This window comes from Rana temporaria, chromosome 9 (genome assembly GCF_905171775.1).
Source record: "Rana temporaria chromosome 9, aRanTem1.1, whole genome shotgun sequence".
NCBI classification, from domain to species: Eukaryota; Metazoa; Chordata; class Amphibia; order Anura; family Ranidae; genus Rana; species Rana temporaria.
Window position 1 is genome coordinate 162,214,901 of NC_053497.1, and position 12,303 is coordinate 162,227,203.

At 46.0% G+C, this 12,303-nt stretch overlaps 1 protein-coding gene across 4 annotated transcripts in view; it reads left to right on the forward strand.

Annotated features, from left to right (window-relative positions):
* RABEPK (Rab9 effector protein with kelch motifs) overlaps window positions 1–12,303 on the forward strand; it is a 342,909-nt gene that overhangs the window by 288,232 nt on the left and 42,374 nt on the right. For all 4 annotated transcript variants that reach the window (XM_040324880.1, XM_040324881.1, XM_040324882.1 and 1 more), the window contains one exon: window positions 6,534–6,683. In XM_040324880.1, the coding sequence (XP_040180814.1) occupies window positions 6,534–6,683 (150 nt within the window). The remainder of the gene's footprint in view (window positions 1–6,533; window positions 6,684–12,303) is intronic.

A 12,303-nucleotide genomic window follows, 5' to 3' on the forward strand; every position in this document is an offset into this window, starting at 1 on the left:
GTGTATCCCATGTATTGCAGATGTTGTTTAGTTTTATTCCAAATCTTATCTATCAGTATAAATGTGGGGTACTGGTCCATAGCCCCCAGTTCCCCCGCCTCTATACATTCCACCAGGTTATCTCCAGTTACCTGAGAACCCACCATATTTATAATGGGATCTAAGGGCTCCGGACATAACCATCCTGCCAAATGTTGTAGCTGTGCCGCGACAAAATAATAAAATGGTTTCGGTACTGCTAAACCTCCCAAGTCCTTCCTCTCCTGCAATGTTTCCAATTTAATTCTTGGGACCAGTTTCCTCCATATTAGTGCTCGATATATAGTGTTACATTTCTTAAACACTTGAGTCGGGATCCAAATAGGAGCATTATGGAGCACATAAAGTAACTGAGCATTCCAGATCATTTTGATCAGGTTGCAACGTCCAACAACGGATAGTGGCAGCCTGGTCCAGCTAGTTGTTTTTTCCTGACATTTTTTAAGAACAGGTTCCACATTCAGTTTAATATATTGATCTAAGTTAGGATGGACCATAATACCTAAATATTAAAATTTATCCACAACTTTGATCTGGTTGGCAATCTGCGGCAAAGGTCCCAAAAGCGGATCCAGTGGAAGAAGGGTAGACTTATCCCAATTAATTTTGAAGCAGGAGAAGGTTCCAAAGGTATGAATCAATTCCATAAGATGGGTCAGAGATGCAGACGTGTCACCCAAAAACAACAGCGCGTCGTCTGCATATAATGCCAACTTATCTTCTAGTTCACCCCGCCTAAAACCCTGTATGTCTGGATTCCCCCTTATAGCCGCCGCCAAGGGCTCTATAGCCAGGGTGAAAAGCAGGGGAGACAGGGGGCAACCCTGTCTAGTTCCCCTATATAAGTCAAAGAAGGGTGAAAGGGTGTTGTTTATTCGGATACACGCTTTTGGTGCTTTATATAAAAGTTTAATCCAAGAGATAATATCCTCCCCAATCCAAACTTCTCCAGCACTTTCCACAAATACTCCCACGCCACGCTATCAAAAGCCTTAGCGGCATCCAACGAAAGTATGGCCCTATGTCCATGATTATCAATAGGGATCTGCATATTAAGGAAAAGTCGTCGTAAGTTATTTGCCTTAGATCTGTTTGGTATGAAAGCAGACTGGTCCTGATGCACCAGTGCAGTCATCACCGCCGAGAGTCGCATGGCAATCACTTTCGTAAGGAGTTTCAAATCTGTATTTAACAGTGAAATGGGCCTATATGAATCATGTTTTTCAGGGTCCTTCCCTGATTTCAGTATTACTACCACTACGGCTTCATACATAGATCTACAGTTGTGTTCAAAATTATTCAACCCCCACTGAAATTGATTGTTTTGCCCAGTTTGACATTGATTTTGATCATTCAGTCATCCTGCTTACAATTAAATCAAAGAGGCACGTGTAGGTCAGACAAATATAACATAACATTTATAATGAAATAACCACAAATGTCTTTTCTGTGCTCACATCGTTATCAGTTTTATTCAACCCCCAAGTGACATTCAATCTTAGTACTTAGTACAACATCCTTTTACAGTTAGAACAGCTTTTAAACGTGAAGCATAGCTTGACACAAGTGTCTTGCAGCGATCTACGGGTATCTTCACCCATTCGTCATGGGCAAAAGCCTCCAGTTCAGTCACATTCTTAGGCTTGCGCACTGCAACTGCTTTCTTTAAGTCCCACCAGAGGTTCTCAATCGGATTTAAGTCTGGTGACTGCGATGGCCACTCCAAAATGTTCCAGCCTTTAATCTGCAACCATGCTCTAGTGGACTTGGAGGTATGCTTGGGATCATTGTCCTGTTGAAAGGTCCAACGTCTCCCAAGCCTCAGGTTTGTGACGGACTGCATCACATTGTCATCCAATATCTCCTGGTACTGAAGAGAATTCATGGTACCTTGCACACGCTAAAGCATTCCTGTACCTGCAGAAGCAAAACAGCCACAAAGCATGATTGAACCCCCGCCATGCTTCACAGTGGGCAAGGTGTTCTTTTCATCATAGGCCTTGTTCTTCCTCCTCCAAACATAGCGTTGATCCATGGGCCCAAACAGTTTCATCAGTCCACAGAACACAATCCCAAAACTTCTGTGGTTTGCCCACATGACTTTTGGCATACTGCAGTCGACTCTTCTTATTCTTTAGAGACAGCAAGGGGGTGCGCCTGGGAGTTCTGGCATGGAGGCCTTCATTACGCAGTGTGCGCCGTATTGTCTGAGCAGAAACTTCAGTGCCCACATCTGACAAATCTTTTCTCAGTTCCTCAGCAGTCACACGGGGACTTTTCTCCACTCTACGCTTCAGGTAGCGCACAGCAGTCGAAGTCAGCATCTTCTTTCTGCCACGACCAGGTAGCGTTTCAACAGTGCCCTTTGCCTTGAATTTGTGAATGATGCTTCCTATGGTGTCTTTTGGTATGTTTAACATCTTTGCAATCTTCTTATAGCCATTGCCCTTCCTGTGAAGAGTAATCACCTCTTCTCTTGTCTTCCTGGACCATTCTCTTGACCTCACCATGTTTGTAACCACACCAGTAAATGTCTAGAAGGAGCTGAGTATCACAGTCATTTTAAAGCTGCCTAATTAATGCTTATTAGGCTTTACTGCTGCTCCCTGACATCCACAGGTGTTTTCAATACCTGATTGAAAACACTTCAATGAACCTCTGTTCTTCAGAGTGGTAGTCTTTAAGGGGTTGAATAATTGTGTAAATGAAGAATTCACAAAATAAATATTTACTACTGTATTACAAAACCGATTGATGTCATTTTAGTTGCATATGGTTCTTTAAGAAGTCCTTGTAGGATTTCATTCTGAATACAATTCCAAATGTACACTAAATTCCCTAAAACCCTTTACAGCATTGGGGGGTTGAATAATTTTGAACACAACTGTAGTAGCAGGAAGTTTACAGACAGTCAATTTTAACAGTTGATCTGAGGCGTGGGAAGGTAGCACTTACTGAGCACTCACGGTGCTACTCAGAGTATTCCCCTTTATCTGCAGTCCATTAATATCAGTATATATAGCAATGTAGTGGCGTAAATACTTTCAGCAAGGGAGAAAAATGGGAAAAAAAAAAAAAAATAGGAAAAAATGTAACCTTCCGGTAGCCAATGATAATTTACCAATAGTCTCCCAGTTTTTCCAGCCTTACTAAGCGTACAATTTTTTTCCCCCAATAGCCCACCTGATGATTTGAAAAATAGTCCAATGTTTCCTAAGAGGGAATAAGGTAGTCTAAATTTTCCAGCCACCTGCTCAATAATGATTTAGGAGCTATTCCGGCTATTCCAGCCCTTTCTGCACGGATTTTGGTGTTTTTCCAGGGAAAAAGCAGCTCCCTCTCTCCCAGCTCCCTATACTGTAAGAGGAAAGTATATCCATATTTCAATAAATGGTGTAGCCTGAGATATGGACGTGGTTCTTCCAAGAAGCCAGTTCCAAACTGGGCTTCTACTAACTGATAGACTTTGGTAAAGTTTTATTTCTGTTTTTATCCCTTTTTATTTTCATAGCAAATTGCCAATTGTGTGTCTTTCTGTATTTTTTGTATCTTTTTTGGTAACTCCTTTTTCTTTGTATGCGTTGCCCACTTTCAGCATATTAAATGATAAAATTAATAAGTGACTTCTGTGTACTAAGCTAGGACTCATATCTCTGGAGCGTTTATTGTATTTTAGGCCCGGATTCACAAAGCACTTGCGCCGACGTATCTTGAGATACGCCGCGTAAGGGCAAATATGCGCCATTGTATCTGTGCGCCGGACCCACAAGCTGAGATACGCCTGAAAATAGGCTTCATCTCACCGACGTAACTTGCCTACGCCGTCGTATCGTGGGCGCATATTTACGCTGGACGCATCTGGCGCTCCCATTGATTTTTTTATTCAAATATGCAAATGAGGGAGATACGCCGATTCACGAACGTACATGCGCCCAACGCAGTGCGCGAAAAGTTCTACGTCCGGCGTAAAGTTATGCCCCATATAGGAGGTGTAACACAGCAGCATCCATGCAAAGGGCTGCACTAGGGAACACAAGCCATCGTATTTTACGTCGTTTACGTTGGACGTGAATATGGCTGGGCGTAGGTTACGTTCACGTCGTAGGCAGTGATCGGACGTATCTTAGGGAGTAGTTCCGACGTGATTCTGAGCATGCGCACTGGGATGCGTCCACGGGACGGCGCATTTTCGTTATTCGTATATGTCTGGCGCTCGGCCCATCATTTCCATGGGGTCACGCCTCATTTGCATGGCTCACGCCCACATCCACTTACGCCTAAGAAACCCAGCGCAGATTTGGGAGCAAGTGTTTTGTGAATTCTGTGCTTGCCTCTCTGCACTGTGTCGGCGTAGCGTAAAGAAGATACGCTACGGCGGCATAAATGTGCGCCGCTGTCTGTGAATCCGGGCCTTAGTGTCTAAGTGCTCAGTCTAAGTTATGTGCCAATCGGTATGCAACTGCCCTGTGTGTTGGCAGATTGCATGCAGATTGTAAGCTAACAGATCTGCCAGACGGAGATCCGTGTGTGTGGTTAAGAAGACCAGTCTGCGGACAAACTGTTGGGTGGTGGCAGGCTATTGTTTATTGTGTGTCTGGTGTGGGGACAGTGGGAAGAGTGATAAACACTGGGGTTCAAGCTTGCAGGATAGCTGGAGGAATCCTAGAAGTGTGTAGTAATTGCTAGACTGCGCCCCAATCCTTAGATTGTATGAAAGATTTGTATCTGCCTGTGTGTGGTCAGCTAGCTGGATTGGAGTGGAGTCTCCCTCTAGTGGTGGCCAAAGGTAGTGCGGGCTGTGAAAGTTCCCCCTTAGGCCCCATACACACGAGAGAATTTATCCGTGAATACGGTCCAGCGGACCGTTTCCGCGTATAAATCCTCTCGAGGATTTCGGCGGATTTTCATGCGATGGAGTGTACACACCATCGCATTGAAATCCGCGCCGAAATCCTCTGGCGATGACGTGTCGCGCCGTCGCCGCGATTATGACGCGGCGACGTGCGCGACGCTGTCATATAAGGAATTCCACGCATGCGTCGAATCATTACGACGCATGCGGGGGATCCCTTCGGACGGATGGATCCGGTGAGTCAATACAGACCAGCGAATCCATCCGTTGGGATGGATTCCAGCAGATGGATTTGCTTGGCATGTCAGCAAATATTCGATCTGCTGGAATCCATCCCAGGGGAGAAATATCCGCGGAAACAGATCCGCTGGCGTGTACACACCATAGGATCTATCCGCTGAAACCCATCTGCTGGGATTTTTCAGCGGATGGATTCTATGGTGTGTACGGGGCCTATTCCCTAAGGGCCAGATTCACAAATGAGATACGACGGCGTATCTCCTGATACGCCGTCGTATCTCTGTTTCTATCTATGCGACTGATTCATAGAATCAGTTACGCATAGATAGCCATAAGATCCGACAGGTGTAATTGTTTTACACTGTCGGATCTTAAGATGCAATACCGCGGCCACCGCTGGGGGGAGTTTGCGTCGTAAACCAGCGTTGGGTATGCAAATTAGGATTTACGGCGATCCCCGCCGGTTTTTCGCGTTCGCTACGCCGCCGCTAGTCTAGTTTCTCGTCGCAAAGTTAGTCGTTTTTTTGGGTGCCTTAACTTTACACAGCAATCGTATTGCTGTGTAAAGTATGGCCGTCGTTCCCACGTCGAAATTTAAAAAATAACGTCGTTTGCGTAAGCCGTCCAGGAATACGGAATTACGATACGCGCGTCGCCGTTCAAAAAAATAACGTCACTTCACGCAAAGCACAGCGGGAGTTCGGAAACGGAGCATGCGCGGTAGGTCCGGCGCAGGAGCGCGCCTAATTTAAATGTCACACGCCCATTTGAATTGGCCCGCCTTGAGCCGGAGGCCGCCGGCGTAGGTTTTCATCGCAAGTGCTTGGTGAATCAGGCACTTGCGAAGAAAAATTGCAGCGGTGTAACGTATCTACGATACGTTACGCTGCCGCTGCCCTACGTGAATCTGGCCCTTAGTTCCTCATATAGCCCCGTCACGAAACGTATGTCACGGTTAGCTAGTCGCTGTTGGCGGGCGGAATCGTGACACCAACTACTTCTTGCAAAAGTTCTAATGAAGCAGATTCAGGAATACCCTCACATTTCTGCAAGAATTAGCAAAATACTCTGTAAGGTAATAGATTTAATGATGGATTTATGCTCAAAAGAGTAGAACAGTAAGCTGTAAAGATTTTGTAACTTTTACATTATTAATTTGAATGATTTGGCGATTTCAGATATTAAGAAATGTGGATATTAAACTAGTCCATACATAGGTTTGTATATCAGAAATATTATTATATTATATATGTACATACTTACAGCATGTTTTTTGCAAATGTCTATTGTATCTTATGCTGAACCTTTGGTTGTTTAGGGAAGAAGTGTGTCTGGTAATGAACTGTGAAGTGGAAGAGCTGACTAAACTATAGGTAAATAGTTGTTTTATGTTCTTCTTCAGATACAATGAAGTGGAAAGAACTGAAGGTAAAGGGAGATGTGCCTCCTGCCTGTGCTGCCCACTCTGCACTATCCTGGGAAAAACGTATTTATATCTTTGGTGGAATGACTGAAACTGGGGCTGTAAGTACAATGCATCGATATGACACAGGTATGTCTTTTTTAGATATTTTTTTTTTTAACCTAATTCAATGAGGTGTAATTATTGGTATATTAAATAATGTTTAATTGTCAACAACTATACTGTATGTTTCTGGTTGCCTTATGGGTCTCTTCAGTGCACAAAAAATAACTACAAAGCAGTGCTATAAAATCAAGTAAAAAAAGTAATCTGCAATATGTTTTCTTATTTTTTTTATGCAAATCCTAACACTACATTATAAAGTTGCTTGTTTTTGGATCTTGCCGGAAAAAGCAAGAACAAAACCCTGTGTTTTAAATTGTTAAAATTGCTTTGTAAATGAATTGATGGAGATTATGTTGATCTGTTGACTTATTTAACCACTTGCCCACCGCCTAACTGGGAAAATATGTCATTAATTTGATGTTAAATACTGGGGTTATTCCTGCAGCTAGATGCCATAGCCCCACAGTATTTACTTTTCCCTTGTAGAAAAAAATGGTCCCTGTGGAAACGCGGAGGGAGAGGTGCCCAGTGGTTCCCAGACTTATGTTATCGATCGTTGAATCCGGGAACCATTCGGTGCCATAGATAAAAACGATTGCAAGATGACCACCACTAATCTCTATACCCATGGAGGACCGGAGTGACGCCATGACGTCACTTCTGGTTCTCGGGCCGTGTAAACATGTCTTCCTCTTTTCGTCCATGGACGGACACAGCCTTTACAAGTCTTGACATATGGGTTATGTTCCTGTTCATAGGAAAGGACTAGGCAGAACATGTTAGATATTTAAATACATGTTACTTGAACAGCCCGCCCAGGGGGCTGTCCCTCCAGACATATCCATGTTTACCATGCTGGGGTCTGCGTTGCGGCCTATTTTGGCTGAAATGTTCGTGTCTCAGACTCTCACTGAATGGGCAAAGATTTTGCACCAGACTGTGGAGGAGCATCAGCTCCCTCAAGAGTGTGTAAGACTGGCCGACCAGTTGGTACAGGGCCTTGTATATGTCTGTGATGCCACTCTGAGGGAGGCCCCCTTGATCTCCAGAGCCTCTGTATCTGCAGTGGTATTGTGCCGCCTGATTTGGCTGAAATGCTGGTCCGCTGACCAAGCATCCAAAAAAGCTTTGGCAGATTTACCCTTCAAGGGTAGGAGACTTTTTGGTACCTCGCTGGACAACATTATTAAAGATGTCACTGGAGGTAAGAGCACTCTCCTCCCTCAGTCCACCAAGGGGAAGGAGCCGTGCCATAAGCCGAGCCCTTCCTTTCCCACGCAGAAGCGGTATTTTCGTCAGTCAGGGCCTGCGGGTATACCCTCCCAGACTGACAAAGGCTCGGCTGGGGGATAGAAGCATCCCTGGGTGCGTAAGCCGAACAAGCTGGCAAACAAACCTGCCACCACATGAAGTCCCCCCCCCCCGACTCATGGGTGGGGAGACGGCTTTGCAGGTTCACGGCTCGGTGGACCTCCCTGCTCTCTGACCAATGGGTCTGCGAGGTGGTCACTTCGGGGTACAAGATCGAGTTTCTTTCTTGTCCGCCAAACAGATTCTTTCCCTCAAATCTTCCTCTCTTTCCGGCTCGTCGGTCTGCCTTAATGTGAGCAGTACAAAACTTGCTACAGGTGCGCTGTAATTTTACCTGTGCCACTGGAGGAAAGGTTTCAGGGAATCTGTTCAAATCTGTTTGTAGTCCCAAAGAAGGACGGAGTCCGTCCACTCTTGGACCTCAAGGCTCTCAATGCCTTTGTAAGGGTGCGAAAGTTCAGGATGGAATCGATTCGTTCGGTGGTTGCTGCGCTCCATCCGGGGTACTTTCTGGCGTCCATGGACATCAAGGACGCATACTTGTATGTCCCCATCTGCGCCAGGCATTAGAGGTTTCTGTATAAAGAAAAAGTGTTACTGTGCTGATCTAATTTGTCCAAAGAATTTAATCTCCGGAGATATTATGTAAACTGTGAACTAATTTAGTGCACAAACAACCTTATATAAAATATTATATCAGGTACAACAACATGCCTAATATACTATATGGATAAACGTATGTGAATCAATCAATCTTATAAAAAATATATATATAAGTGAAAATATATATATGTATATATTGCATAAATAATGCGGTGAACACAATACTTAAAATATAACAAAAAATGAATTGTCGGCATGAACATCAATACACCATAATATTCCTGTGAATAAAAAGATGGCCGCTAGTGATGCTCTCAACAGTCAAAAACAAAACCAAAAAAATAAAACCAAAAGCAAAGCTGAAAAAAAAAACAGTGTCCCAAATATAAAATGCGCCAGCTGCACTGAAAAGTCCAACACTGAAACGGCAGACAATATTGCTATTGCACAATAAATTCCAATGGGGTAAAGGGGTTCAATGCTGGTAATGCTGGTTACATATAAAAAGGTGCAATTGTTTCTTCCACCCGACAAAGATGTGCCACCATCACCAATGGTTAAACTCAACACTCACCAGACCCCGGATAATAAAAGGCCCCAAACTGGTGTCTTTCTTTGTCCGTCACTGGGTGTTTCCTCCTTCTCTCTCCTACAAGATGTCCTTATTTCCTCAAAAACAAGGGGCTCATCATAGTGTAGTATGTAAAAAACGTGTTTATTAAAATAATAAAAACAGTGCACTTACAAGAAAAAGTGCACTGAGTATCTCTGGCAGTGTCAAACATTATAGCCGCTGACCAGCATTCATGTTGTGTCTCGGAAGGTGTGCATACCCCACTCCTGTCCTCATGTATTGCTACAAGCGGTCCTGTCGCGTTGGTGTGCTTCCCCCTCCGTGTGCGTCCAAACAGCCTCTGCGCGTTTCGCAATAATTGCGTCATCAGGAAAGCACTTTCTGCGCTTTGCGATCGGCGAAGACCACTTTCAGTTTGTGGCTCTTCCTTTTGGCCTAGCATCAGCACCAAGAGTTTTCACCAAGTTGCTCGCCCCGATTCTGGCTCTGTTGAGACAGCGAGGCATTGCTGTTGTGGGCTACTTAGACAATCTTCTTCTGAGAGCTGCTTCTGGCTCAGAATTAGAGGAGGACGTGTCTATAGCCAGTCAGACCCTCCGGGAATTTGTTTGGGTGCTGAACATTCAGAAGTCGGTGTTAGTACCGACTCAGCGTTTGGAGTACCTAGGGTTGACCCTTGACTCCTTGGAGGCGAAGGTCTTCCTTCCTTTAGAGAAAATACAGATACTCCAGTCGGCGGTGAAATTGTTAGCATCCCGCAAATGGTCGTCTCTCCGTTTTTGCATGTGAGTTCTGGACCTCATGGTGGCCTCCTTCGAGGCAGTACGGTATGCCCAATTCCACACTCGAGTCTTGCAGAAGGAGATCCTGTCCAAATGGAACAAATCTCCGTTGTCTCTGGATCGTCAGATTCAGGTAAGTCACCTGGTCAGGGCCTCTCTGAGTTGGTGGCTGAGATCCCCGGCTCTTCAGTCCGGGAAGTCGTTCCTCCCCTTCTACTGGACTGTGATCACGACAGACGCCAGCCAGACCGGCTGAGGGGGAGTTTGGGGGGTTCAGTCGGCTCAGATCCACTGGACCCCGGAAGAATCCCTACTGCCAATCAACGTCCTGGAACTTCGTGTGATCAGGGTGTGTCTCCTCGAGGGGTCGCAGGGGCTTCAAGGGTGTCCTGTCAGGATATAGTCGGACAACGCTACAGCGGTGGCTTATGTCAACCATCAGGGGGGAACAAGGAGCTCGGCTGCGGCGTTGGAGGTCGCTCACATCCTAAGGTGAGCAGAAAGAAGTGTGCCGGCTCTATCAGCCATTTACATTCCGTGTGTAGAAAACTGGCAGGCGGACTACTTAAGTCGCCAGATGCTGGACCAAGGGGAATGGTCATTTCATCCGGAGGTGTTTCAACTCCTTTGCCAGAGATGGGGCACACCAGACGTGGATCTCCTGGCTTCTCAACTCAATCGCAAGGTGTTAAGGTCAGACGCGTTGGTGGCCCCGTGGGGTCAGTATCGGCTAATTTATGCCTTTCCCCCACTGAAGTTGCTTCCTTGTCTGCTCCTTGTCCTTGTCTGCTCAGAGGGAAGACCGAGGGGATCCCAGTGATTCTAATCGCTCCAGATTGGCCCCGGCGTCTCTGGTACGCCGACCTCGTGCGCCTGGTGGCGGATGCACCCTGGCGGCTGCCAATGCGGGAGGATCTTCTATCTCAAGGTCCCATACTTCATCCTGCTTTACAGTCGCTGGCTTTAACGGCATGGCTATTGAAAGCCAGGTGCTAATGGACCGAGGTCTGTCGCATTCGGTCATTTCAACCATGCTGAGGGCACGGAAGTCATCTTCCCGGAAGATCTACCATCGCACTTGGAAGGCCTACATCTCTATGTGCAAAGACATGGAGTGGCGTCCACGAACATCTTTGCTGTTTTTACAGCGTGAAGTGGATCATAAACTTGCCTTAAGCACCATTAACCACTTCCCGCCCGGTCAATGTTCAATTGACCTCCGGGAAGTGGTTGTGAAATCCTGACTGGACGTCTATTGACGTCCTGCAGGATTTCAAGCCGGCGCGCGCCCGTGGGGGCGCGCAGCACGGCGATCGGTAGTGCAGGGTGTCAGTCTAACACCCTGCATCTCAAATCTCAGTAAAGAGCCTCCGGCGGAGGCTCTTTACCACATGATCAGCCGTGTCCAATCACGGCTGATCACAATGTAAACAGGAAGACCTGTTGATCGGCTCTTCCTCACTCGAGTCTGATAGACGCAAGTAGAGGAGAGCCGATCGGCGGCTCTCCTGACAGGGGGGTTCACGCTGATTGTTTATCAGTGCAGCCTCCCCTCGGTTGCCCACACTAGACCAAAGGAAAGCCGCCAGGACCACCAGGGATTGGAGGAAACATGTGGATGGCCAGGTACATCCCCCATGGCCATCCACACGTAAAAAATATGCACAATAGATGCCAATCAGTGCCCACAAATGGGCACTGACTGGCAACATGGGCACTAATTGGAAAAAAATGTAAATAAACAAGTGCCACCCCTCAGTATCCATCAGTGCCACCCCTCAGTGTCCATCAGTGCCACCCCTCAGTGCCCATCCATGCCCAGTGCCTATGCCCACCTATCAGTGCCACCCTTATGTACCCATCAGTGCCACCCATATGTGCCAATCAGTGCCACCCATATGTGCCCATCAGTGCCACCTATGAGTGCCCATCAGTGCCGCCTATGAGTGCCCATCAGTGCTGCATACCAGCTCCGCTTATCAGTGTCCATCAGTGCGGCCTATCAGTGCCTCCTCATCAGTGCCACCTCATCGGTGACCAGAATTAAAAAGAAAACATACTTCTTTACAAAAAACATTACAGAAAAAAATAAAAACTTTTTTTTTTTTCAAAATTTTCGGTCTTTTTTAAGTTGTGCAAAAAATAAAAATCGCAGAGGTGATCAAATACCACCAAAAGAAAGCTCTATTTGTGGGAACAAAATTATAAAAAAAATTGTTTGGGTACAGCGTAGCATGACCGCGCAATTGTCATTCAAAGTGCGACAGCGCAGAAAGCTGAAAATTGGCTTGGGCAGGAAGCTGCGTAAGTGCCTGGTATGGAAGTGCCTGGTATAGATTTCAGCCTTGACTGTTTGTAGGGGGTTCTCATATTA